This window comes from Impatiens glandulifera, chromosome 5 (genome assembly GCF_907164915.1).
Source record: "Impatiens glandulifera chromosome 5, dImpGla2.1, whole genome shotgun sequence".
In the NCBI taxonomy this organism is placed as follows: domain Eukaryota; kingdom Viridiplantae; phylum Streptophyta; class Magnoliopsida; order Ericales; family Balsaminaceae; genus Impatiens; species Impatiens glandulifera.
This window is the reverse complement of record NC_061866.1, coordinates 46,857,338-46,880,832: the sequence shown is the minus strand read 5'-3', so window position 1 is coordinate 46,880,832 and position 23,495 is coordinate 46,857,338. Positions and strand designations below refer to the sequence as shown.

At 29.6% G+C, this 23,495-nt stretch overlaps 4 protein-coding genes and 6 non-coding genes across 11 annotated transcripts; 4 read left to right on the top strand and 6 right to left on the bottom strand.

The window, feature by feature from the left end:
• Nucleotides 1-303: 303 nt before the first annotated feature.
• On the bottom strand, nucleotides 304-971 carry LOC124940055 (calcium load-activated calcium channel-like). Its single transcript, XM_047480534.1, has one exon. The coding sequence runs from the start codon at nucleotides 968-970 to the stop codon at nucleotides 401-403; it is 570 nt and encodes a 189-aa protein (XP_047336490.1). The 5' UTR covers nucleotide 971; the 3' UTR covers nucleotides 304-400.
• A 153-nt stretch (nucleotides 972-1,124) lies between these two features.
• LOC124939795 (40S ribosomal protein S28-1-like) lies at nucleotides 1,125-2,297 on the top strand. Of its 2 annotated transcripts, none has more exons than XM_047480242.1 (2): nucleotides 1,125-1,261; nucleotides 1,895-2,297. In XM_047480242.1, the coding sequence occupies exon 2, from the start codon at nucleotides 1,900-1,902 to the stop codon at nucleotides 2,095-2,097; it is 198 nt and encodes a 65-aa protein (XP_047336198.1). In that variant the 5' UTR covers nucleotides 1,125-1,261; nucleotides 1,895-1,899; the 3' UTR covers nucleotides 2,098-2,297. The 2 variants fall into 2 exon arrangements, with proteins under 2 accessions (XP_047336198.1, XP_047336197.1); XM_047480241.1 differs by having other exon boundaries at nucleotides 1,137-1,256; nucleotides 1,887-2,297.
• Nucleotides 2,298-6,490: 4,193 nt separating this feature from the next.
• Nucleotides 6,491-6,571, bottom strand: LOC124940786. Its single transcript, XR_007099523.1, has one exon. It is a non-coding gene; the product is annotated as a small nucleolar RNA SNORD34 (small nucleolar RNA).
• Nucleotides 6,572-6,694: 123 nt separating this feature from the next.
• Nucleotides 6,695-6,774, bottom strand: LOC124940785. Its single transcript, XR_007099522.1, has one exon. It is a non-coding gene; the product is annotated as a small nucleolar RNA SNORD34 (small nucleolar RNA).
• Nucleotides 6,775-6,878: 104 nt separating this feature from the next.
• On the bottom strand, nucleotides 6,879-6,958 carry LOC124940783. Its single transcript, XR_007099520.1, has one exon. It is a non-coding gene; the product is annotated as a small nucleolar RNA SNORD34 (small nucleolar RNA).
• A 123-nt stretch (nucleotides 6,959-7,081) lies between these two features.
• LOC124940784 lies at nucleotides 7,082-7,161 on the bottom strand. The gene has a single exon (XR_007099521.1). It is a non-coding gene; the product is annotated as a small nucleolar RNA SNORD34 (small nucleolar RNA).
• Nucleotides 7,162-7,677: 516 nt separating this feature from the next.
• LOC124937442 (40S ribosomal protein S5) lies at nucleotides 7,678-11,126 on the top strand. The gene is made up of 5 exons (XM_047477706.1): nucleotides 7,678-7,746; nucleotides 7,827-7,918; nucleotides 10,105-10,373; nucleotides 10,552-10,755; nucleotides 10,846-11,126. The coding sequence occupies exons 1-5, from the start codon at nucleotides 7,743-7,745 to the stop codon at nucleotides 10,898-10,900; spliced, it is 624 nt and encodes a 207-aa protein (XP_047333662.1). The 5' UTR covers nucleotides 7,678-7,742; the 3' UTR covers nucleotides 10,901-11,126.
• LOC124940794 lies at nucleotides 8,175-8,284 on the top strand. Its single transcript, XR_007099529.1, has one exon. It is a non-coding gene; the product is annotated as a small nucleolar RNA snoR98 (small nucleolar RNA).
• Nucleotides 9,860-9,969, top strand: LOC124940795. Its single transcript, XR_007099530.1, has one exon. It is a non-coding gene; the product is annotated as a small nucleolar RNA snoR98 (small nucleolar RNA).
• Nucleotides 11,127-11,657: 531 nt separating the features above from the next.
• Nucleotides 11,658-13,907, bottom strand: LOC124939942 (tubulin alpha-5 chain-like). Its single transcript, XM_047480406.1, has 5 exons — nucleotides 13,701-13,907; nucleotides 13,108-13,322; nucleotides 12,814-13,013; nucleotides 12,220-12,728; nucleotides 11,658-12,139 (listed from the first exon to the last, which is right to left on the bottom strand). Exons 1-5 carry the CDS (start codon nucleotides 13,811-13,813, stop codon nucleotides 11,818-11,820), a joined length of 1,359 nt encoding a protein of 452 aa, XP_047336362.1. The 5' UTR covers nucleotides 13,814-13,907; the 3' UTR covers nucleotides 11,658-11,817.
• Nucleotides 13,908-23,495: the final 9,588 nt, after the last annotated feature.

The window sequence follows — 23,495 nt, the reverse complement described above, 5'->3', positions numbered from 1 at the left end:
GTTAAACATAAATCCCGCAAACACATACACATCACTAAACTTATAATCATAACGGACTCAAACCTAATATCTCTTAAGCTTTCGAACAAAACTTATAGTCATAACGGACTCAAACCTAGCTTTCGAACCTGGTAGCCTTAAGCAATACACAAAACTTAACCTAATATCTCTTAAGCTTTCGAACCTGGTAGCCTTAAGCAATACACAAAACTTATAGTCATAACGGACTCGAACCTAGTATCTCTTAAGCTTTCGAACCTGGTAGCCTAAAACAATTTTATGGTTTTTATTTCATTATATTAATTGAAAGGATGCAATTTAACAAGTCCTCAAAGTATGAACCAAATTGGCATAAATTAAAAAAAGAAAAGAAAAAAAAGATGATCAAACAAACTATCTATCAGTTGGTTTTCTGATCGGGCAATGGGAAAAGTCCAGATCCAGCAACAGCTCCACGGGGAGGGGAAAACCCTAAGAACTTCTGCAAATTGGTCCTGATGCTAATAGAGCAGAGAAAATACAAGAAAGTCATAGAACAATCCGTCATATCTTCCCCACGTAATCCTCTATGGCTCATCTTCTGAACAATTGGTATCGGTACAAATGGCAATTTAGCAACCGACTTACCTTCAAACATGGAATTAAGAAGACCAAAAACAAGGAAGAGGACGAACGCAACTACCGCACCGGATTTGAACTTGAAAAGAGATAGATCGCGGTTGGAATCATTGAGAGTTGTCTCGACGCGGTCGATCTTCTTGATCTTAGACTTCTTGGATTCAGTTTTCATCGTCTCGAGCTTCTTTGATGCCTTGTCGATGGATGACTTGAGATTGTTGTATGAACCAGTACGGTAGATGAAGAGCCATGAGATTGATTCGCATACGATAGCTGTGCAGATTGAAACTCCAACAATTGTTAATCCATCTCCATACTTCATATGTGAGAACATAGCGGCTGCGGCGGCCATGACTGATTTAACTCCTGAAAACCTTCTTCAAGGTTATAATTATATATATTATAAAAATTATTAATATTTTTTCTCTTACTTATTTTTATAATTAATTATTAATATGTTAGGCCCATTCCACTGAACCGGGAATTAATTAAAAAAAATTATACGTAGGGGCATTATCGGTAATTCTGCGTGAAATAACAACCCTAAGAGCTAAATCCCCAATATAAAAGACGGGATCGTATTCATTCATTCATTACAGCGGCCGACTTGAAGACCTAATTCCCTCGCTTGCATCTTATTAAGGTTAGTTTTCTCTCTTGAAGATTTAGATCTTACTATTATTTATATGTTGTATATGCTGGATTCGTTGATTTTAGCGATTTCTGAACTTGCAATTGTTTCTGATTTCTGTTTCATGCGATGTAGATGAATGTGATCTACATAAATCGTTCTAGTTTTTATTACCTGATTGATATAATATGTTGTCTCGACCGTCTGAGGTTGGATCTGTCCTGGGAGCCAACATACATATTTGTTTAAACTTGATTCTATAATATATTGTAATATCGATTGAGGAACCCTTTGAATCCTATTTTACACTTAATCCGTAATGATGTTATATTAGCACCTTATATTTTACTACAAAGATGATTCTTTTTGTTCTGTTGAGCATGTTCTTGTTCAATTTTTATGTTGTGTGGTTTAAAATGAAGAAATGTAAATACATATTTGCACCTTGAAACTAGTTAATATAATTTGGTGGTGCAGACCTAATTGGTCTGTTTCTGAATATGAAAGCTACAACTTTTACTACAAAGTTGATTCTTTTTGTTCTGTTGAGAATGTTCTAGTTCGGCTTTCATGTTGTGGGATTTAAAATGAAGAAATGCAATTACATATTTTTGATGCAAGTTGATAATCTTGTATGTTATTCAGAAGAAATGGAGTCTCAGATCAAGCATGCTGTTGTTGTGAAAGTTATGGGTCGTACTGGATCAAGAGGGCAGGTGACCCAAGTTAGAGTGAAGTTCCTTGATGATCAGAACCGATACATCATGAGGAATGTTAAGGGCCCAGTCAGGGATGGGGATGTGCTCACTCTTCTTGAGTCTGAGAGAGAAGCAAGAAGGTTGCGTTGATCAATCTGTGCGGCTGTTTGTTTTGTGGGAATTCAATATTTATAGTATCCTTGTTTTCTTTTGGAATTAGAGTTGAAACTGATGATTTTGTGGGTTTGATCTGTTTTTGTTTTGAGATGAGAAAAAGACTGGCTTGACAACTTTTCTTATTGAAGATGGATTTTGTTTGAAATGTTTTTTATTATGGTTCAAGTTCAATTCATAGCCTGTGTTTTTTTCTTCTTCTATCTTTGTGGCATTTAGATTCCAATTCCATTTCAATTCACATGTATTTTTCTTTAAAAAAAATTATGAAATAGTGTTCAATTTTGTTCAACAGGACTTGTTATTTTAGGTTAGTATAACAAGAATTCAATTATATGTATCTGACTATTAAGTATGAAAAATTGGAACTTTTTTGCAAATGCAACTAAAGAACTCAAACATTATATGTTTCAAGACTTTAAAAATTTATTTGAAAATGCCTATTGACCCTATTAACAAGGTTTTTAGTGTTATTAATCAATTTTAAATATGGTTACTACTTACTACATAAACGTTAATAATTATCATGAAATAAAATATTCTCTTTAAAATGTAACATTCTTATAAACTAGCAAAGGTTAATAATTATTTTCATTTCAGTCAAACAATTTATCTCATCAATATTTTACAATAAACAACCCAACAAACTCACGCCCATCTCATTTCTCATTTATCCACCTTAATCCGACATCTCATACCGCGACTTTAAACTTTTACTTTGATACATTACCAGTCTCTTTTACTCTCATTTTGGCCCACCAATCCCAATCGACCTCTCAACGCGTGGCATACTTATTTCGACTAACCAACAATCTCATTTCTTATTTTTATCCACATATAATCTTGTAACCTTACATTTTCACTTCAGTCAAATTAACAAACAACAAATCATCTATTTCCATATCGTGAATGTCATCTATCCACCCACCAATTTCATTGCAAATTTTAATTAGTATTATTCGCATTCAACCATCTTCTCACGATAAAGCAAAGTTTTTATTTCACATATTAACCATCAATATTTTTTAATAGTTTAAAAATTGCGCCTAACGAAATTTTTGAGGCTAACGAAATTTGAACAATGGTCTCTATTATGTAACATTAACACTACAACCACTAGATTACTTAAGAATTTTTGAATTATATTTTTAATTTTATGTATGAATGAAGGAGAAATAGCATGACACCCCAGAGTCATGGTCCCCCGCTTAAACTCAAAACGCTTCAAAATGAAATCAAATTCGTGACATTTTGGTCTCTTAAACCGATTTTTACCACTGAGTTATTTTAGTGGGTTAAAAAAAATATTTATATATATAATATTTGTATTTTAAAATATTTAATAAATACTTATAAATTTTAATATCAATTATTTTATACTATTAATGTTAATTTTTTTATTATTTTTTAAATAAATTTTAAATTATTAATTGTATTTATTATAAAAAAAAATGTGTCAATTTCTTTCTTAATTAACTATAATATATATATATATATATATATATATGAATGAATTATTATTATATTATTAATTTTAATTTTGTAATACTATTTCTAAAGAAATTTATATATATTATATATATATGAATGAATTATTATTATTATATTATTGATGTTGATTTTGTAATACTATTTTTAAAGAAATTTTGAATTATTAATTTTATTTATTTAGATTTATTATTAAAATATAAAATAAAGAGATGTGTTAATTTTTTTCAGAATTAACTAAACTACAACCAATCTCAATCACGGTTTCACACGTCTCGTATATTTCAACAAACTAACATATCAATCTCAATTGATCTCTAATCTCGAACATCGCGACCTTTTGTTACCGACCACTTATTTCTCAACAAACCACATCTCAATCACACTTTAACTTGTCTCTTATCCCTAAAAATCAAACCACCAATCTCAATTGACATTTAGTATGGTGATCTCACACTTTGTTCAATCAAATATTTGATTTATTTTAACAACTTTCAATTGTTACCGGCCTATTTTCTTTTGACAAACCACATCCTAATCACATTTGGTTAAAGATTGAACTTGTTTTGTTGTGTTGTAAATTTGGAACATACATTTTTAATTTTATTTTAATCGTTTTAAGTTTAAGGTCGGATAAGCCAAAATTCAACTTAAATATCTATTTACTCTCACATATATATATTCAAATTAACCACAGCTCTCGACCCGGCAATCCGGACTCTGTGAAATTAAACATTATTATATAAATAGATTAGTTAGTTAAAAAGTTAAACTTATATTGTTAAGAATGTCTCACGTTCATCAAATTTGGTGTTGAATTTAAAATATAAAATTTTATTAGTTTACTTGGTTAAATGGTTGTACTTGTTTTGTTAGGTTGAAAGTTCGAAATATATTTATATCATTTGTAATTTTATTTTTAAAATCATTAATTTATAGGCTAGTTAACCCACAATCCGACACAAATATTCATTTACTCTCACATATATATTCAAATTAACTACCGTTCTCGACTCAACAATTTAGACATTTTAAAATTAAACATTATTATTATTATTATTATAAGATTTATAGTTTGATTGAAATTTAATAATGATAAAATAAATTAATGTAAAAAGTTGAAAAAAATGGATTAACTTATAGTTAATTTTAAGTGTTATGTAAATCCTAACTTTTCACTTAGCATCAACACTTAATTCAAATTTCGTTAGAATATATCTAATCTTTTCACCTTAGTAATAAGTCCTATGACATAGTAGTAAGTCCTATAACCATAGTAAACTCCTTATTGTCGGATCAAATTTGTTTCTGACTAATAATTTTAAGAGTATCTTTGAAGTTATTGTATACCAAATATAGACAGAAAAGACTGCAATAACATTCACTGGAGCAAGAAAAAAAATGATCAATTTTGACAAGAAATTTAATCAATGACTTTGAGAGATCATTCTCAAAACTAACCTTCATAATTTTAATTTTTTTAAATATAACATTTTTTTTATACAATTTGGACAATTTTTATTCATGTAACCTCACCCCTTTTCCCCCATTTCACACTTTCCTTTCTCTCTTCCCCACGACCCACTCTCCTCTTGACGATTGCCGACTCCCCCACTACCTGACCGTCATCTAGCCTCCCCGAACGTTGGGCATAAGACGCAACGCTAGACGCTTACCACTCGAGCCCGACTACCCGACAATCGCCAAGTCGGACGCTTCCCACTCAAGCCTGACTACCCGACGATCGCCAAGCCCCCGCGAGCCCGTCTCCCCAACGTTTGCCCATTGCATTCAACTTAGTTCGACTGCTCCTCCCTCTTCTTTGCATGTTGAGTATGAAAATTTTAGGGTTTAGGGTTTTAAGCTTTAGCGAGTTATATAGTTTTGTTTTGAAATGTTATGAGATCTGAGAAATGTATAGTTTTTGCATATTCGGAATGATTTGTGAATATTTTCCGGGGATACGCAAATGAATTGCGTGGTACGCAAATGCATTGCGTGGTACACAAATATTTGAAGTCCATTCCCAAGTGACTTGCAAAAGGGTATGTGACATCCTACGTACCACAAATGCGTCCCACCACCATCAGCCACAATTCCATCCCAAGCACCACAATTGTTTCCTACGCAATAATTTGTTCGAATATGTAAATTAATTTAATAAACTTATTAATAAATAGAAAAAACTCAGTTGGGAGAGCTACTGAAGATCAATGTCCACCTTCACTGCAAAAGTTTTTTTTCAATTATAAATTTTAAACAAACCATGTAACATAAAACAGAGATTATATGTATTTACATTGAAACGATTTTAATATGTATAAATTATTCTTTCAAAATGGTTGTGTACAATTTGATTTAATTTGAATTTTGTCATAAAGAAATAAATATATTAGTGAAATTCTATATTCTTCAACTTTCATATTTATTGAAATTGAAATGTTCAAATCAAGTTTCTTATAAAATCCAATTTAAATCAAATTGCACTCATAACTCTTTTGAAAGAAAAATTTATACATATCAAAATCATTTCAATTCTTATATACATCATCACTCTGTTTTACCAATGTCACATAGTTTATTTAAAATTTTCAATTAAAAAAAAACTTTGTGGTGAAAGTGGATCGAACTCTGACCTCTCTCCCATTTGCTTTCATTCTTTTTATTAATATGTAAATTTAGTTAATTTTATTTATTTTATTCAAAACATTTGAATAGACAAAAAATTGATTATTTGTCAGCAAAATAGAAACTCAGATCACAGGCCTCAAAGAAGGAAGAGTATAATGTTTATGAAAACAAGAAGAGAAATGTCATTTAAATAGAAAGTAACATTGACTATGAAATTTGACTAGAAAATCCTTGTACTCAATACTTATTTGGAGGCCTTCAGAGAAATAGGAAAATTCAATCACACATTGATCAGACAATGTAGGCAATTTTATAATCATCATTGGCCTCCACAAAAGTAAGAAATAAAGAACCACATGAAAGCCAACATCTAAAAAACATAATAATTTTTGTAAGCTAACATGAACAAAAACCACCTTGTATATACTCAAAAAAGTACTCAATACTTTTTTTCAGAGGCCTCAGAGAAATAGGAAAATTCGATCACAAATTGATCAGACAATGTAGGCAATTTTCTAATCATCATAGACCTCCATAAAAATAAAAATTAAAGAACCATATAATAGCCAACATCTACAAAATAAAAAAATGATGATTTTTGTAAGCTAATATGAACAAAAAACACCTTGTACTTTTACAGAGGCCTCAGAGAAATTGGAAAAGTCAATCACATATTGATCAGACAATGTAGGCAATTTTTCAATCATCATAGGCCTCTTCAAAAGTAAGAAATAAATAAACACAATGAAAGATAACATCTACAAAAAAAAATGAACAAGCTCTAAGAACAAAAGAAACTCATGGAAGATAACATCTAGAGAAACAGGTTGATCTATTTTTCAGAGGCCTCAGAAAAGTAGGAAAAGTCTATCACAGATTGATCAGACAATGTAGGCAATATTCGAATCATCACAGACCTCCAAAGGAAAGAACATTAATCTTGAAACCCAATATCAACATTTTGAAAAACAAATGAGACAGGAACAAAACAAACCAAGCAAACAACAATTGCAATATCAAAATATCAGACAGTTATCTTTTGAAAGGATTGTATCTGAACGCTTGCAACCTTTGAACAACAAAGAACTAAGCAAATGAAAAACTGCACAAAGTCGGAGCTTGGACGAGAAAAGAAGAGAAAGTTGAGAAGAAACCTAAGAGGGAGCCAGGAACCCTAGAAACTTTGAGTACATTGGACCTGTAAGAATCTTTGATATATATATACTATCGGGGAGGGCATAGAAAGAAACTCGGTCCGGCCCAGCCCAGCCCAGCTCCTATATATATAAATATATATAAAAAAAAAAGGTCCAGTATGTCCTAAACCCTAAAAAACCGGTCCAGTGTGGGCTTGTCCTCGTCAGATTATAATTCGGTCCAGTATGCCCTAGCTAATTAGCTATAAATTTTTTGAAGCAAGAACATATTTTAAAGCTTTTCTCTTTCTCTATTGCACTAGGGTTCCGTCGGCCGCATTTTCATCTTCTTCGGATTTGATAATAATGGGTTTGTTCTTCTTTTCCTTTCCCTCTACCGTTTGAATCTGCAGCCTGTGACGCTTATTTCTAACGCTTTTCTCTCTACAGAAACGGAACTTCCCGTCGTCACAGAGCCTCAGTCGATTCAGTCTCAATCAGAGGTCAAGCTCTTTAATAAATGGAGTTTTGACGGCGTTAGTGTATGTTTCTCTATATCCCTCACTGCTTTGATTTGATTTCCCTAAGTTACGTCTATTCCGGAAGAAAGATATATCTTAAATTTCGATTCTTTTAAAGTTCAGTCAAGTGATTTTCGAAGCATATGTTGAATTATTACAAAAATCATCTTGTTGGTACCCTCATTGTTGATGCGCTTTGAAATGTATGCAAATAATAGATTCTTACATATGTTTTGGGGAAAGGGAATGGCTATTTGTTATAGAGATTTCTTTCTCCTATTATCTGATAGACATAGATCTCCAAGCATTTCCCCGAAACTAGTACAGGAGTTTAATGCTTGTATTCCGTCTATATGGATCAGCAAGTTTGGCTCTTCTGTTACATTATGTAATTATCATTGTATTATAAAAGTATAGGTTTGTGTTAGATGACTAGATCTTTCCCCTGGATTTGTGTTTGTTAAATAATCTATGTCATGAGTGATTCATTTAGTTAGTGGATTTTATGGCATATATGTAATAGAATTGTATGTTCCTGAATGAACCAGTCTAACTGTATTTATGTATTTGGGGAAGGGGAATGGCTATTGGTTATGGGGGCTATTGCCTCCTATTATCTGACAGTCAATGATCTCCAAGTGTTTTACCCCACATAATAATCCAGGATTTTAATGCTTGTATTCCACGTATATGGTTCAACAAGTTTGGCTATTCTGTTACATTATCATGCATTATACAAATATTATGTTTGTCTTAGACTACAAGTTCTGTCCCCTGTAATTGAGTTTGTTAATTAATCTTGTCTTTAGTGATCATTTAGTAAATGAATCTTTCTAAATTAATGTTATATTTGCAATAGAATTGTATGTTCCTGAATAAACTAGGTTAACTGCATTCATTACTTTGGGGAAGGGGAATGGCTATTGGTTATGAGGCTTTTGACTCATATTATCTGACAGCAATGATCTCCAAGTGTTTTACCCCAGATAATAATCCAGGATTTTAATGCTTGTATTCCACTTATATGGTTCAACAAGTTTGGCTATTCTGTTACATTCATGCATTATATAAATATTATGTTTGTCTTAGACTACAAGTTCTGTCCCCTGGATTTGAGTTTGTTAATTAATCTTGTCTTTAGTAATCATTTAGTAAATGAATCTTTCTAAATTAATGCCATAGATGCAATAGAATTGTATGTTCCTGAATAAACTAGGCTAACTGCATTCATTACTTTGGGGAAGGGGAATGACTATTGGTTATGAGGCTTTTGTCTCATATTATCTGACAGCAATGATCTCCAAGTGTTTTACCCCAGATAATAATCCAGGATTTTAATGCTTGTATTCCACTTATATGGTTCAACAAGTTTGGCTATTCTGTTACATTCATGCATTACATAAATATTATGTTTGTCTTAGACTACAAGTTCTGTCCCCTGGATTTGAGTTTGTTAATTAATCTTGTCTTTAGTAATCAATTAGTAAATGAATCTTTCTAAATTAATGCCATAGATGCAATAGAATTTTATGTTCCTGAATAAACCAGCCTAACTGCATTTATTACTTAGGGGAAGGGGAATGGCTATTGGTCATGAGGCTTTTGTCTCATATTATCTGACAGACAACGATCCCCAAGTGTTTTACCCCAGATAATAATCCAGGATTTTAATGCTTGTATTCCACATATATGGTTCAACAAGTTTGGCTATTCTGTCACATTATTATTGCATTATAGTAGTATCAAGCTTAAATAAACCTAAAGAATTAGGTTTGTTTTAGATTATGTGTTTTGAACCCTGGAAATTTGTTTGCTAAGTATCCTGGTCTGTCCTGATTCATTTAGTAAATGTATCTTTCAGAACTTACTGCATTTAGAGTTCCATGCAAATCAGGTTGTAAATTCTTAAGATTCTTTGGGGAAGGAGAATGGCTATTGGTTATGGAGATTTTACCTTCTGTTATCTGATAGACAATAATCTCCAAGCATTTTTCACCCATAAACTAATGCAGGAGTTTAATGCTTGTATTCCACTTACATGGATCTACAAGTTTGGCTCTTCTGTTACATTATCATTACAATATATGAATAGTCTTACAATGGTTTTCTCACATGATTATTATTCTATTTTATCTTATGCACTTACAATTTGTACATGTTGGATATTATTTAATAACTGAAGCTTGTTTAATTATGGGGTGATACAGGTTGGTGACATTGCTTTGGAGGATTACGTTGCTGTGTCCACTGCCAAGGCTACATTTGTTCCTCACACAGCTGGAAGGTACTCAGCCAAGCGGTTCAGGAAAGCTCAATGCCCCATTATAGAGAGGCTTACAAACTCCTTGATGATGCACGGGAGAAACAATGGAAAGAAGCTTATGGCTGTTCGCATTGTTAAGCATGCAATGGAAATTATTCACTTGTTGACTGACCTTAACCCCATTCAAGTCATTGTTGATGCTGTAATCAACAGGTAAGGGGAACAATAGCCAAGTTTGTTCAACAATTATTTTCTGAAAACACTTAAAATTATGCTATTCTAGATTTCATCTTATTTCCCTTAATGTCGATCATCTAAACATTCTTGTTCCCCTGATGGTTCATTTTCTATCCTGCTGCAATTTTAATCTGAACTAGTGTATTTTTGTTAGTGGGCCGAGAGAAGATGCTACTAGAATTGGTTCAGCTGGTGTTGTTAGACGTCAAGCTGTTGATATATCACCTTTAAGACGTGTTAACCAAGCTATCTACCTTCTTACAACTGGTGCACGTGAAAGTGCATTCAGGAATATCAAGACTATTGCTGAATGCCTTGCTGATGAACTTATAAATGCTGCCAAGGGATCATCCAATAGGTAAAATTCTTTTTTTCTTAATGGCCCAAATGCCTGATTGAATATTCTGGGGCCTTAATGTTTTGTGTTTTTTGTTTGTTTTGATTTTAGCTATGCAATCAAGAAGAAGGATGAAATTGAAAGAGTTGCCAAAGCTAACCGTTAATTCTTGCTGCTTTCTGCCATATATGTCGGAGTTTTGCTATAAATGAGTAGTAGCCTATTTGTTTTAAGCTTGAATTTCGCTTGTCATCTTGTTGGTTGTTATACTTTAATTTGTGCTTCAATTCTTGTATGTGGATTCACTCAATTTTGAATTTTTAAACTAATATTATAATATGAGGCCTTAAATTGTGGCCATTGAAGAAATCAATAGAATATGATTTAATATTTGTGGATCTTGCAATAATGATATGTTTCTTTCAATTTGCTTTACTGTTTTTTAGAGCTTCAATTGATCTTTTTCTATAGTTTTTTTTCTTCTTTTATGATATTTGACGTGGCTGCCTCTTGCCGTTGAATATATATCTGCTGGTCAAAAAAACTATCAACATTGTTATTTGTAATCATTGTACATCTGCTGGTCAAAAAAACTATCAACATTGTTAGTTGTAATCATTGTGCATCTTTTGAAAGTTAGTTGTATGTAACAAAGTCTTCAAGAGTCTTCAATTGCCATGAGTCTTCATAGATCCACACAAAGATTTTGACTTCCATCACAAAAGTTAATGATATTTCAGATAAAGGCTCGAAATCGAAAGTTTTTAGGAGTCAACCTTAATCCTGACTTATGGGATCAATACTCCAATTTAGTTTCATTGCTCACTTTTTCAAATGATCCATGACAATAGAAAAGTTATTATGAGTTTGATTCTCAGAAAAATGTCATCAAAGTGTAGATAGTTAAAATAAGCATTCGTGAATCATCTCAATAAGCCAAAGTGCTATAGAAAATAGGTCATGCCAGGAAGAACCTGGATCAATACACCAATTTTAAACCACAACAATAAACAAACAAACAAGTATTTTCCTATTTTGAGATTCAAAAGCTCTAGTTTTCATTATTATTAATTTGATTTGGATTCAATAGTCTTCGCCCTGATCATCATCATCTTCTAGTTCACCACCTTCTGCACCAACCTCCTCATAATCTTTCTCGAGCGCAGCAAGATCTTCACGCGCCTCCGAAAACTCCCCTTCCTCCATCCCTTCTCCCACATACCAATGCACAAATGCTCTCTTCGCATACATCAAATCAAATTTGTGGTCAATTCTTGAAAACACTTCAGCAACCGCCGTGTTGTTACTTATCATACAAACAGCACGCTGAACCTTTGCCAGATCTCCCCCAGGCACAACACTAGGAGCCTGGTAATTAATACCACATTTGAATCCTGTTGGACACCTGCCATGTAAAAAAATGTTCATTTCCTTTTCTATTTTAGGCCTCAAATTAACACCAATTAAAACTAATTATCAACTCACCAGTCAACAAATTGAACTGTACGTTTAGTCTTGATTGTGGCTACAGCAGCGTTAACATCCTTGGGCACAACATCTCCACGGTACATCAAGCAACAAGCCATGTATTTTCCATGCCTCGGGTCACATTTAGCCATCATACTAGAGGGTTCAAATACAGCATTCGTGATTTCGGGTACAGATAGTTGTTCATGGTAAGCTTTTGCAGATGATATCACAGGTGCCAAAGATGAAAGCATGAAATGGATTCGAGGATATGGTACAAGGTTGGTCTGGAATTCAGTTATGTCAACGTTAATAGCTCCATCAAACCTTAAAGAAGTTGTCAAAGATGAAATGACTTGGGATATCAGGCGGTTCAAGTTTGTGTAAGTTGGTCTTTCAATGTCTAACGATTTCCTGCAGATATCGTAAATGGCTTCATTATCCAAAAGGATGGATACATCAGTGTGCTCTAAGAGTGCATGAGTAGATAACACACTGTTATAAGGCTCCACAACAGCAGTTGAGACCTGCAAATATTGGATAGAAATGTTTATCAAGACATCAAGACCTAGCCTTTTGATGAATGTTGGTTTTTATATTATTTATCTATACCTGAGGAGAAGGATAAATTGTAAAACCAAGTTTGGATTTTTTCCCATAATCTACAGATAAGCGTTCAAGAAGCAATGACCCTAACCCAGATCCAGTTCCTCCACCAACAGCATTAAAGACCAGAAATCCTTGAAGACCAGTGCAATTATCAGCTAACTTTCTCACTCTGTCTAGGCATACGTCAACAATATCCTTGCCAACTGTAACAATCAATCGAAATGCAACAATTTATTAACATATGAAATGGCTAGCACTTCATATTTCATCCATCTAAACCAATCAATCATATTTTACCTGTGTAGTGCCCTCTAGCAAAATTGTTAGCAGCATCTTCCTTGCCTGAAATAAGTTGTTCGGGGTGAAACAATTGTCTGTAAGTCCCAGTTCTAATTTCATCAATCACAGTGGGCTCAAGATCAACAAATACTGCTCTGGGTACATGCTTCCCCAAACTGGTTTCGCTAAAGAAAGTATTGAATGAATCTTGGGCAATACCAACTGATTCGTCACTGCAACCAATCAAGAGTTCAAACCAGATATCATTCGAGTGTCTAACATTCATCATGTACTTTCTAATACATAGAACACCAAGATCTAATCAAATTTGCAGAACTAGAGAAAATCTGCTAATTCCTTTTACCCACCACTTGTTTTTGTCCAAATATTTTATCTTTCTGATATATATATATATATACCTTATTAGAAACATTCTACACGAGATCTAGAGAATTCATTTACTTACATTCAACTACAGATCTAACAAATTATAAGAAACGACAATCCGATCCAAAAACGAAAAGTTCACCGATCCGAAGGAAAATAAACAGAAGCAGATCGTGAATCGAAAAAAAAAAACATAACCCATGTTGTAAGATAATGAATTTTACCTAGGCATGATGCCATCAGGCTGAATTCCATGCTCGAGACAGTATAACTCCCAGCAAGAATTGCCGACCTGAATTCCAGCCTGACCAATGTGAACACTAATGATTTCTCTCATCTTTGTCTATGGATTCTCGATCTCTTTCTCTGCAACTCTTTGTCTTCCTCCCCAGGATCGTAATATATAACTTCCGTTCACTCTCTTTCCACGATCTATTTGCCGACGGATATATATATTGCTGAATCGTAACGGTTATTGTACAGTGAGGAGGGCGGGAAAATTTAATATAATAATTAATGTCCATTTTTGAAATTTGAAAAACAAAATATATATCTGATTCAGTTTTTAATTTTTAATATTTACCTAAGATATTTTGATAAATAAGTAAAATGATTAGTGTACAAGAATAATGATGAAAGTATTTGATTTTTAAGACAGAAATTATATAAGAAAAAAGAATTAAAAAATCACAAAATATGAAAGTAAGAAAAAAAAAACTTGTTCACCAAATTATCGAGCTAGTAGGGGAACGACTTTATTGGTTTTTCGGTATTGATCATATAAATTGTTGTAATAATAACATTATAAATAATATTGTATTTTTTGAGTTTTTTTTTATATTTCCACCATAAAATAATAAGGATCGTTACCAAAAATTTAGGTATGATATATCAACCACTTCGAGTAATTCAAGTTGGGTGAGCTTTAAAAAAATTCGGGATAAATTTAAAAATATAATGAGAAAATTATGGATAAAATAAGAAAGTATAAATATAAGTTGTCTTTTTAAAATATATATATATATATATAAATATAGTTTATTAAATTAAACTATTTAAAAAATTATGGGGCTTGTAATTAAAAAAAGATCATTTTTTTTAGGGTGGGCGGACCTCAATTTAAATTATTCAAAAATTATATAAGGACTCTCGTGAATCATAGTCATAGATATGACTTATGAGTCACCTCGACAAATGCAAAAATATGTAAATTGTCGATTTCATTTATTAATGTATATTATCAGTAAGAATTACATTGTTAATAACGCCTAATCCTTATTAATTAATCCCAAAAAAAATAATTTTTAGATAGATTATTTAATTCCCATAACTTTTTTTTAACAAAACAAATAATAATACAAAACTAGCCTAACAAAAAGTCACATAAAATTATTAATATTTTGTCAACTCATAACGCTTATTAAACGGTGATATTTGTTTCTGCCCTACCAATATGAAAAGTTTGTGGAAAAAAATCTCCTTATGTTTAATCTTTCTCTTGATCTAATTGGACTAAAGAAGCATTCTATCTTGTATAAAAAATGTCTTAAACCGTAAAATTCAATGAAAAAAAATATTATAAAAAAATATATATATTTTATAATTTAATTCAAATAAAATATATTTTTTATTAAACAATATTTTGAATTAAAAAGATCTATCATAGAATAAAGTTCAAGGTGATTTTGTTATGTCTCTATATATGGACTATTTATGATAATATTGTTTATAAAATATATTGTAATATCTTCTTGTATACATTTTCTCCCTTTTGTTAAAGTTTGATTCTTATAAAGAAACTTAATCATTAAGGCTTTCAATTCCAATGTGTTGCCCATAATTAACTATATTATCCTAAACAACTTAAATCCTTTTTAAGATTCTATATGAAAAAAAAAAAAAGATAACTATTATATTCTTTTGTTTCAATGAAAAATTATTACTCTAAATTATAGTTTTTTTTTTTATTATTTTAGTTACACAATTTTTTTTTAAATGGTTAATATATATTAAAAATAATTTAAACACAACCAATCTTAAAATTACACAAAATAAAATAATATACCATCATGGCTGCTGACCAAATAAAAGTTTTCAAATTTTATTTACTATGTTAAATAGTTTATGGTTAAAAAACTAGTAAATTATATATATATATATATTTTATTAAATTAACTTTCGTGTGTAGTCTATCCTGATTCGTGATTTATTTTGGTTTTCTTGTTCAATAACTTGATTGAGCTCGTAAGTCTAAAAAACACGAATAACTCTTTCATTATTTTCACCGATTTCTCGAAACGAATGTAAATAAACGTTGTAATAATAATAATAATAATTTTTATTATATATTCTAATAAATGAAGAAAGAAAAATGAGTATTCCAGGTTTTGTCCCCTTTGATAAGGATAAGATGTTTCATTCTCAAAATACCCAAAATTAAATTGATATTACTAAATAAATAAATAAATAAAGAGAAGCGGTTGAATGGAATGGAAGTAATCTCTCCCATCACTCCACTCAACTGGACCACGAAGAACCACGAAGGAGAGAGAAGTTCAAAAGTGTTTTGCTTTCCTTACTTTTTTTTCATATATAAATTCCATTGTCTTTTGTAATTCCAGATAAAAAAAAAATGGATCTTGATGAATGGGAGCTCCTCTCCGACGACGAGTTCTTACAAATCCACGATGATGGGAGAAGAATAAGAAGATATGGGTCCAACCCAATTGATTATATGACTAATAATTACTTTCTATCCCCATCCCATAAATTTCCCGATCAATTACCACCGGCGAAACAGATCGTCGATGATCTCCGTCCAATTCAAGTAGAAGAAGAGATGGGTACTGTTGTTGTTAATACCCAAGTTTCCTTCAAGAAATTAATGATGATGAAGGAAAATGAATTTGTCGACATTAAAATGGATTCCCCAAAGTCTAGCAGAACTGGGTTTCCTGAAATTGATTTGGATTTTAAGAAGAAGAAGAAGAGTGAGGATGAAGAAGAAGAAGAAGTTAGGGAAGATGAAGATGGAGATGGAGGAAGAAGAAAGAAGATATGGAAATGGAGTTCATTTGGAGTTGCTGCTGCAACCTTCTTGTTCATAGTTCTTGCCAATGTCAATGGAAACCAGGTCCACGGCGAGAGGAAGAAGATGAAGATGAAGAAAAGAGAGAAGAGGAATCAGAAACGAAGGATTAAGGAAGTGAATGAAGATATGGGCAGAGCAGATATTAGAGTTGGATGATGATGTTATTAATTATTTGTGTTTTTATTTATTAATGGTATGTTCTAATACATTAATTATAAGGATAGATCATTCTTAATTACTTGCATTATGTATGTATACTTATGTAACAAGTTCAATATATAGTTTAATTTTCTATTTGAAAGGTGTTTCATTCAACTATTCAATTACTCTTAACTTATAATGATATAGAGTAGAGTAGTTACTTGTTACAATCATTTTTTATTTATTTTGAATGTTGTTATGAAATTTGAACCCATGTTTATTTAAAAAAAGAATTTTGAACTCTAACTTTGAAATAACTGAATTTTCATATATGGGATGATCATGCAAAATGAATTTTAAATAAACAAAATCAGTTCTGAAGTTTCAAGTTTTCATTCACATAAGACATCATTGAGTTATTGGGTTAAAGCCTAGCAAGCTCAAAGATCAATCGCATTTAAGAGTGTAAACAAGTCGAATCGAGTGTCATGTTATTCGAATTCATCTCGATTTGTATTATATATATTCAAACTCGGCTCGTTAACGATTCGATCTACTCAAGCTCGAACTCGATAAACTAGAAAATTAAATTTTATTAATTAAAATTTCATATTTTATTCAAAATTGAGGTATGAAATCACATATGTCTAAGATCAATTTTCTCCTTTGATTTAAAAAAGGAAAAGATGAATAAAGAGAGTATGAGTTTGAAGGAAGATGCTTACCTAGAGGATAAAAAGATGCTTAAAATTTCTATTATATATATATATATATATATATATATATATATATATATATATATATATATATATATATATATATATATTATAAATATTTATAAAACGAGCTACTCGTGAGCTAATCAAACTATAAATATAAAGCTCGAACTTGACGAGTTACTCACGAGCAACTTAACTTGTTTTTACTCTCTTAGTCGCACTCCAAAATAGTTATGGAATCCAGCATTCTCGAGAAAAAAGAATAGACATCTCTTAAAAAAAACCTCTAACTTAATTAATACATATTATTATAAAACATAAAATTACTCAATAAAATATAGAAGTTTTACTACTGATTTTGATTTTATTTGTACATAATAACAATTTTATATTCTAATTCTTTTTTATCTTATTTATAATTACTAGACTTATTATTCAATAGAAACAATGAAAATAGGAAATGCAGATATTATAAAACTTGAAATGGGATGTTAACTTTTCATTTTATGATAAAGACTATCATAGGAGAATTAATTCTAAATTATTTTAAATTAAAAACAGAAAAATATAATAATAGACGAATAAATACAAAAATAGAGAGTGAGAATAAAATGAACATGGAAAGCAATGGATGTCCAACATGAGCCCAAAAAGTTAGGGCCCAAATGACCCAATGAAAAATCCAGTAAAAAATTTAGTTTCAAAATTTTCAATACCTTATGAGTTATGAATGATTTTTCTAGCTTTTTTTTTTTCATTTACTTACAAATAAAAAAAAATCCATAGTTTATTTCTCATGATTTTCCTCTATCACAGTGTCATTGTGAGTATGAATTAAATTTTCAATGAAAAAAACGTTTTATTAATGCATCATATAAAGATTATAAAAAAAATATTTTTTTATCAAACAATTTTCTTTTAAAATTCTATAAAAATCCTAAAAAAAATCCAATATCAATTAAGCTCTAGTCAGCATATACCAATCATCTTTTGTGACTTTTGGCGTATGGATTGTGCAATATCTAAAAGCGAACATAATTAGGGTAGTGTTGTTGAATGGATTTCCACTGGATGAATATTATTAGCATTGATTCATTGAATATCATCTTATATTCTTATAACCCTTTTAATTATTTATTATTATTTTATTTTTAAAATGGTTATATATATTAAAAATAATAATCGTTTAAATACAACGACAAATAATGTCATATAAAATACGTTATCGAGCTCGTAAATCCTCGAAAAGAACGATTAAATTCCGATCAATTCTATCGACTTTTCTGAACGAATTTAAAAAAACATCATAATAATAACATTATAAAGAGTTCAACAATTTCTCCAACTAAATATAATTTGAATGAAAATCTAAATATATAAACTCCTCGTATCATTGTTTTAAAGGTAGAAAATTAACATTACTACAATATCATGTCATGCCTTTTTATTCAATATTTTAAATAAAAATTGATAACAATCTCTTAAAAACTATGGACATTTGATTGATAAGGTATTTTTTATTATTTTTTTATTGAAGTTTAATTAATTTAATTATTAAATTATTTAAATAAATTGTTTGATTTTGAAATTAAAAATAAAAGGATTATTAAGTGAAAAAATAAGATATTAATATTTAATAAAAAATGATTTTTTAAAATAAAATATTTCGATTAACTTGATTGATAATGAAAAGATTTTTAAATATCTTTATCTAATAAGGTCTTAATTCTTAAATAAACTAAATAAATATATATTTATATTTAGAAAACGACATCACTCATACATTCTATTCTTAATAATAATAATAATAATAATAATGCATTCATTATGTTTGACTAATAATGACATTTTTGTCCTATTTCATAATTGCTATAGATTTATAAAATTAATTTACATATTTTACAAGGAACCCAATTTCAATTTGAATTGCTTGTATATATTTGTAGAGATAATTAATTGTCTCCATCCTTAATTATTTTTCTGATTTTCTTCATGACATAAAACACTAGGTAGAAAATTACGACTTGTTAGTTAAACAATTTGACGTCAAATAAAATGAACAAAATTGTATTTGACCAATATTTGGGTTTTTGGATTCTCCGTTATTTAGTTAATTTTTAACATTATTGCAGATATTTATAAATAAAAGAAAGTTGAAAAATTAAAAATATCTTCTTTGTCTAATTTAGCCATATGGGTTCTCCTTGTTTATTTAAAACGTTAAGAATAATTGTTATTTGAAATTAATTAGTACAAATAATAATTTATATTTTTTTAAAGTAAGATTCATTTTCATTCATCTAATTATTATATATACTACCCTAAAAATTGTATATAATAAGAAAACAATCAAATTAATACAAATCAAATAAGTTAATCAAACTACGCTCAAATTCAATTGAAACATTAAAACACAACCAAAACATATGTTAAATATATTAATTTGCTGAAGTTTACATACAATAACTTTGTACAACTTTTTTTGTTCTGAAAATTTATTCTTGCTATTATTATTGTCGTTTAAAAAATTAGATGTATACTAAAAAATAATTTGGTTATATTTTTGAATAAATTTAATATTCATAATTGGTCCTAAAAATGAATGAATTGTTGATTACGATTTACGATATAGGTTAGCTTAATGTTATTTTCGAATATTCTACTCTCTTTTTTACAAAAATAAAAATAGTATTATTTCACTGCTTTGCCCAATTTTATTGTATACAAAATCACTATTTTTTTAAAAGTTTTTTTAAAGGTATATGGTACCTAATTATAGTTCTTTAACGTCCAAAAGTAAGTCTTTGATAAAGTTTATTAAATTTATATTATAGTAAATTTAAAATTTTATTGGTGTATTGATACTTTATATATTTTAAATTTTGTTATATATAAAGATAACATTTGAGAATAATATTTTGAATTGGGGAACAATTTTGTTATAATATCTTTGCATTACTGGTTGAATGTATTAAAAGCTCTAAAAAATATATAGTAACAAAACTAATGTGAACTTTCGTCATTACATTCGTTTAATTTTGACCAAATCTTGATGCTAAATAAGATAAATTGTTACAAGTACTAATTTATTGGTATCAAGAATAGTCTACAAATCTCTTCTTCTAGCCTAGTCACACAAAGGAGGAGGATAACTCATGTCCCTAGTCTCTTTGAGATCCTGATTTCGAGTTCGTCAGCCGTCAAGTTCTACTCATCTGGTTAAATTGATTGTGTAGATTTGCGAGCTATGTTGTTTTCCCGTTTGAAAATCAATTACTTTCTTTAATTTTGTTGTTTTCATGACATTTTTGTTTGTATTATTATGATTTTTATTATATAAAAAATAAGTAAAAGAAAAGAGCCAAAAACTAGCTATATATATGATGATAATTCATTTGAGTTCTTGTTAAAATAATAGAAACAATTCCAATAGATTAAAATTAGTCTTCTTTTAGCCTATTAAAATAGTTCAAGAAGGGACAAAAATGAGTTCTACAAAAATTAAAAGTCACGGATTATAATTTAAAATGTTTTAATTAGAATTTAGAGTACTTCTTTACTAAAAAGGAATAATAAAATAAAATATAATTGGCCTTATTGTCTATATATTAAAGATTGACGTAGCTTGGTCACTTAAAAAGCAATACAAATTCGCATAATATGACATTCTAAATTTATTTTTTATTGAAAAGATCATCCAAAAAAGAAAAGTGGACATGTTAAATCACATCATCTCCACATCAAACTCCACCTTCTTAGAGTTGTTTGATTTACATTTTTCTTTCAATTTTTAACATTTAATTTTTATTATTTATTATCAAATTAATTATTAAATTTATCAATCAAAATATTAAAATATCTTAACTTTATTTTATTAAAATTTAAATAAAATACATTATAATAATTCGACCATTGAAAATAATCTACTTTCTTATTCATATATTTGTTAAAAACTTTTCAAATAACCACCAACGATTTTAAGGATAAAAAAACAACTCTCTAATCGGGAAAGTCCTCCTTCTGAAAGCGCTAACATCAAACAAGCCCTGATAGGCATCAACCAAACTTATGTTATTCCAATAAATATTGTAAGAGAATCAAATTCAGACAAAAGGATTACTCTAGCAATATCAAGAATATGACGTCATTATTAAGAATTTATTCAAAATCGAACCCTTTCATTAACAAACCTTGCAAAGTCATTTTAATGTCGCCTTTGAAATCATCCAACAAAAAATAAAACAAATGGCTCATCGAAACTACTCATGATTTGCTCAAAGTCACAAATTAACACGACTAAATAATCTAAATAATCGTAAATCATAAAGAACTAGATTTTATTCTCATTAAATTTTATGTCAACTTCAAAAACTTTGAGAGAGAATCTTGTTATCCAACAACAAAAGTTAAAAAAAAGTTCTTGAGTAAGTGATACATAGCATTCATCATGTGTAGAATCATTTATGAATTATAAATGAAATATTTAATTTAGAGATATATATAGAGGTAAAAGAATATTAAAAGATATGGTCCGGGACATGATCTGTAGATCTACATAATTACATTAATTTACTGGAAAGACCATTTGACAATATTATTGCTGTCCACGCAGTAATTCATGATGCATTCATTCGTGTCACACAAATAATTAATGTAATGTTTGCTTACACCAATATTTAATTAATGATAAATTATATATTTTAGTCATGTCGAATCAAAATATATAGAATCTAATTCTTTTTTCATGCCAGTTTGTGCAACACATGATATTTCACTTTAACTAAAATGTTTTTTTAATGAATTTGAACTGAATAACCCACAATTGGAAGTTTATTATTAGAGCTTGTCTTTTAATTGGGTTATTAATTTATGTAAAAGTAGGTTTGTAATGAATTGAATTATTGTAATGTATGAATTTTTGATAAAAATAAAAAAGCAACATCAAACAAGCTCTTGCTGACTAAGTTTACTCTATTAAGTTTCTCTAAATTAGTGCATATGTAATTCAATATATGACATCACTCAATGATTAAGTTGGTATTTGTATAGCAATTTTAAATTTGTTATTAAATTAAATTATATTTACCATCAACCATTTCAATTATAAATATGTTGATTTTTTTCAATCATAATGTGTTTAACAAGCTTGTATAAATAATTCAATAATGTGAAAATAAAAAAAATAAGAACCAAACAAATAATTACACCAACCAATTATTAGGTCATATAAGATTTATCTCTAGCTATCATCACAATAATCACCCCAGCTTAACAATTTAGACTATAATGAAACTTCTTTTGAGTTTGTTTAGGTGTGTTTCATTGTTGACATTGCATTATAATCTACATGATTCTTTTCTCTTTATATTTTGAGTTTGTTTTGTTCTGTCTTGTTCGATTTTTTTAGGTTGGTTCAATTCTTTTCTCTTTATTATAAGATTTGACCTATATTATAAATTTTTTTTGTTACAATCTTTCACCCTTATCTCAATCATGGTGTATTCCTTTCTTGTTAGCCCATTATAAGTTCGTAAGTTCGTTGCTGCCTTCTCTTGGTCTAATCACGTGACATTGTTGAAGGGGGAGCAATCGACGTCCTCATAAAAGAAAAAGTGAGTAAGAACTAAGAACCTTGGTATATTTACTAGTGATGTTGGTGCAAGAGATTGACTTAACCGATGGAACAACTCTTAGCTCCTTTGCCAACTTCGGCCACATGAATAATGCCAGATAAAAGTGAAATATTTATGCATAAAAAGTACATTATAATGGAATAAAATATTTAAATGACTATTGTAGGAAGATATATAGGTGATTTTGTCCATGGAGAATCAGAATCCCAACCAAACAAGGAAACAAATCACCAGCCATATTCCCCCATATTGGATTAACTAAGGGAAAAAGTTATTGCACTTACCACTTAAGAATAATTTATTACTTAAATTAACTAATTAGCCTTTGTTTCAGAAGATATAATATAAATTACCCATTTAGAAACATTTTTTAATCTTTTCTGAAAAAAATATATTAATATGTGTCTCTAGCTAAATTTAAAACTTATATAGGAG